Source organism: Sinocyclocheilus anshuiensis, unplaced genomic scaffold (genome assembly GCF_001515605.1).
Source record: "Sinocyclocheilus anshuiensis isolate Anshui unplaced genomic scaffold, SAMN03320099.WGS_v1.1 scaffold166, whole genome shotgun sequence".
NCBI lineage: Eukaryota > Metazoa > Chordata > Actinopteri > Cypriniformes > Cyprinidae > Sinocyclocheilus > Sinocyclocheilus anshuiensis.
In genome coordinates, this window is record NW_015546050.1 from 473,621 (window position 1) to 476,345 (window position 2,725).

The 2,725-nt window shown below is 40.6% G+C and overlaps 1 protein-coding gene across 2 annotated transcripts in view; it reads left to right on the plus strand.

The window, feature by feature from the left end:
• abcc2 (ATP binding cassette subfamily C member 2) overlaps positions 1 to 2,393 on the plus strand; it is a 27,111-nt gene extending 24,718 nt beyond the window's left edge. For both annotated transcript variants that reach the window (XM_016500328.1, XM_016500327.1), the window contains 4 exons: positions 362 to 505; positions 599 to 751; positions 1,744 to 1,910; positions 2,195 to 2,393. In XM_016500328.1, the coding sequence (XP_016355814.1) occupies positions 362 to 505; positions 599 to 751; positions 1,744 to 1,910; positions 2,195 to 2,393 (663 nt within the window). The remainder of the gene's footprint in view (positions 1 to 361; positions 506 to 598; positions 752 to 1,743; positions 1,911 to 2,194) is intronic.
• Positions 2,394 to 2,725: the final 332 nt, after the last annotated feature.

Consider the following 2,725-nt stretch of genomic DNA (forward strand, 5'->3'; position numbering starts at 1 on the left):
TTAAACCGCATAAACACATTTCATTACACCAAATACACAAAATAATGTTCTTTTTGGCAGCATCATATGACCCCTTTAACAAATTGCAGATTCTTGATTTCACTGCATTTAACAAAATGTCCCAACTTTTTTGAATTGGGGTTGTAGTATGCACAGTAAGACCTTGATTAGCTTGTTCAGGTGTGTGATTAAGGTTGAAGCTAAACTCTGCAGGACAGTGGCCCTGCAGGAACACCCCTGCTGTAAGGGAATGTTTGCACAAACTCACTGCACCAGTTTTACCGTATTTGAACAGATCCATGTGAAATCCAGTGATTTCAAAAATTCTGCAATTTTAGTGTGAGAATATTTGTGTCTCCAGGCTCCATGGATCACCACTAATCATCCTCCAGATGACTGGCCCACCGATGGGAATATTCATTTTGAAAACTACAAAGTTCGATACCGGCCTGAATTGGAGCTCATTCTCCATGGAATCACATGTGATATTCAAAGCACTGAGAAGGTGAGGAGACATACCTGATTCATGAATTATTATTTTTTTCTTTGAAATATTGAAAATGCCACTTAAACAATTTTTTAACCCCCCCCCCGCCAGATTGGCCTTGTTGGTCGAACTGGTAAATCCAGTCTGACCAACTGTTTGTTTCGCATTATTGAAGCTAGTGAAGGTCAAATCCTCGTTGATGGTATTGACATCTCCACCCTGGGGCTTCATGATCTCAGGAGCAGACTTACCATCATTCCACAGGTGCGTGAAGTACACAAGATGCATTCACATTCACCAAAGGTTTGCCAAGTAGCACACTTGTTGCCAAGGGTTTGAGGAGTTGGACGTTTCTAGTGAGTCTGAAGACCCTGATTACTGAGAGATTCTTCACTACTGTTAAAGAGATGCAAACCTCTGGCAATTATTTGCTTTTTGTTAGCCACAAATGACACCATTTATATTTTTGTAAGGGTGAGCAATCTTGTATTTAAATTACAATGTTAAAAGACCATAGAATAAACTACAAAAACGAAACCAAACACTCACATGATCGCAGTTGTTCCAAAAAATCCGTATATGCATAGTCCAGAAGTTTTCTTCCTTTGTGTACTTAATTCCCTCAAAATGTAGTAATCCCCTCAATTTGACATTCTGATATGGGTTCACTTCAACTGCATTCACTTCAGGAACAGCTTTGTCACTGGGGGACTACTTTGTTTGTTACCCTTAAACCAGGGTTGGACAGTCCTGCAGAGTTTAGTTTCAACCCTGATCAAACTCACCTGCTTGTAGTTTTCTAATAATGATTAGCTGGTTCAGGTGTTTCAAACGGCTCGTTCGGACGACAGCGCACTTCTTCTCACTCATTGAAATAATTCTCACTCACATAGTATGCAAAAAAGGGCTTGCTGAGCTGTGCTAGAGAAGACAAAGAAGAAGAGCTGCTTTAGTGGCAATCACAACGTCCTTTGCCAGCTAACCAATCAGAGCACATTTCGGAAGGAGGGGCTTCATCGAAACACGAACTAAACAGGGGCACGTGAGACAGACTAGACAGAGAGGTGCTGCAATAATGTAAAATATGTGAAACATAATGCGTTTCTGGAACAATCAAGCATGAAAACCTATTCTAGCACACCCCAAAAACCAAATCAAGACTTCATAAGAGGGCATAATAGGACCCGTTTAATGGAATGTAGTATCTGAGAGTGTCCCGCAATGCTGAAAATGAATAAACAAATGCTTTCTAACAGGACCCGGTACTCTTCTCTGGAACTCTGCGGATGAACCTGGACCCTTTCGAGAAGTCTAGTGACGAGGAGATATGGACCGTTCTGGAGCTGGCTCACCTCAAAGATTATGTCAGGGGTTTGCCAACAGGACTTCAACACGAGGTCTCGGAGGGTGGAGAGAATTTAAGGTTTGTGAGTTGTAGGAACATGAAGTACAATGTTTATTGGCATTGATCAAATGTGCTTTGAATGCACTTGATACAAATTAGTGCGTCTTGGGGTGCATCAAAATTGCGCTGATTAATTATAATATCGATAGTTTTCAGTTTGTTTAGGTTTTAGCAGCCATAGTACTATAAGAATGACAGCTAATCTTTTAATCGTGGATATAGAATTTTCTGCTAATGTATTGTTTGAATTTCCAGATGCATGTTTAGTTTCTGATGTTTACATGTTAATGGATCTCCGACAGTGTTGGTCAGAGGCAGCTGCTGTGTCTCGCCCGGGCCTTGCTCAGGAAATCCCGTATACTGATCCTGGATGAAGCCACCGCAGCCGTGGATCTGGAGACAGACGATCTCATCCAGAACACCATCCGCACAGAGTTTTCCCACTGTACCGTGCTTACCATCGCACACAGGCTGAACACTATTTTGGACAGTTCACGGTGAGCAGCCTTCAAGACGAATCCTTTTTATGTTTATAGAGCTTGATTCAAAGCGGCTTTACAGAGATAAATTGCAGTAATACTGCCTTAAATTTAATAAGATTCTCATTGGCAGTTCCATTTAACACTTGACTTAAAATGCCTTACCATAAACCTCTTTCAGGTAGCTGTAAATGTCATACATATGCATAATTATATTAGGACTATGCTTATAAAAACTAAACTGAGACACATTTTATTCTATTATCAGTCACAACAAATGGAGGCATACAGCTGGAAATTGTACTGACCTTTCCTCTTTCCTCTTTTTTTTTTTTTATTTGTAGGGTAATGGTC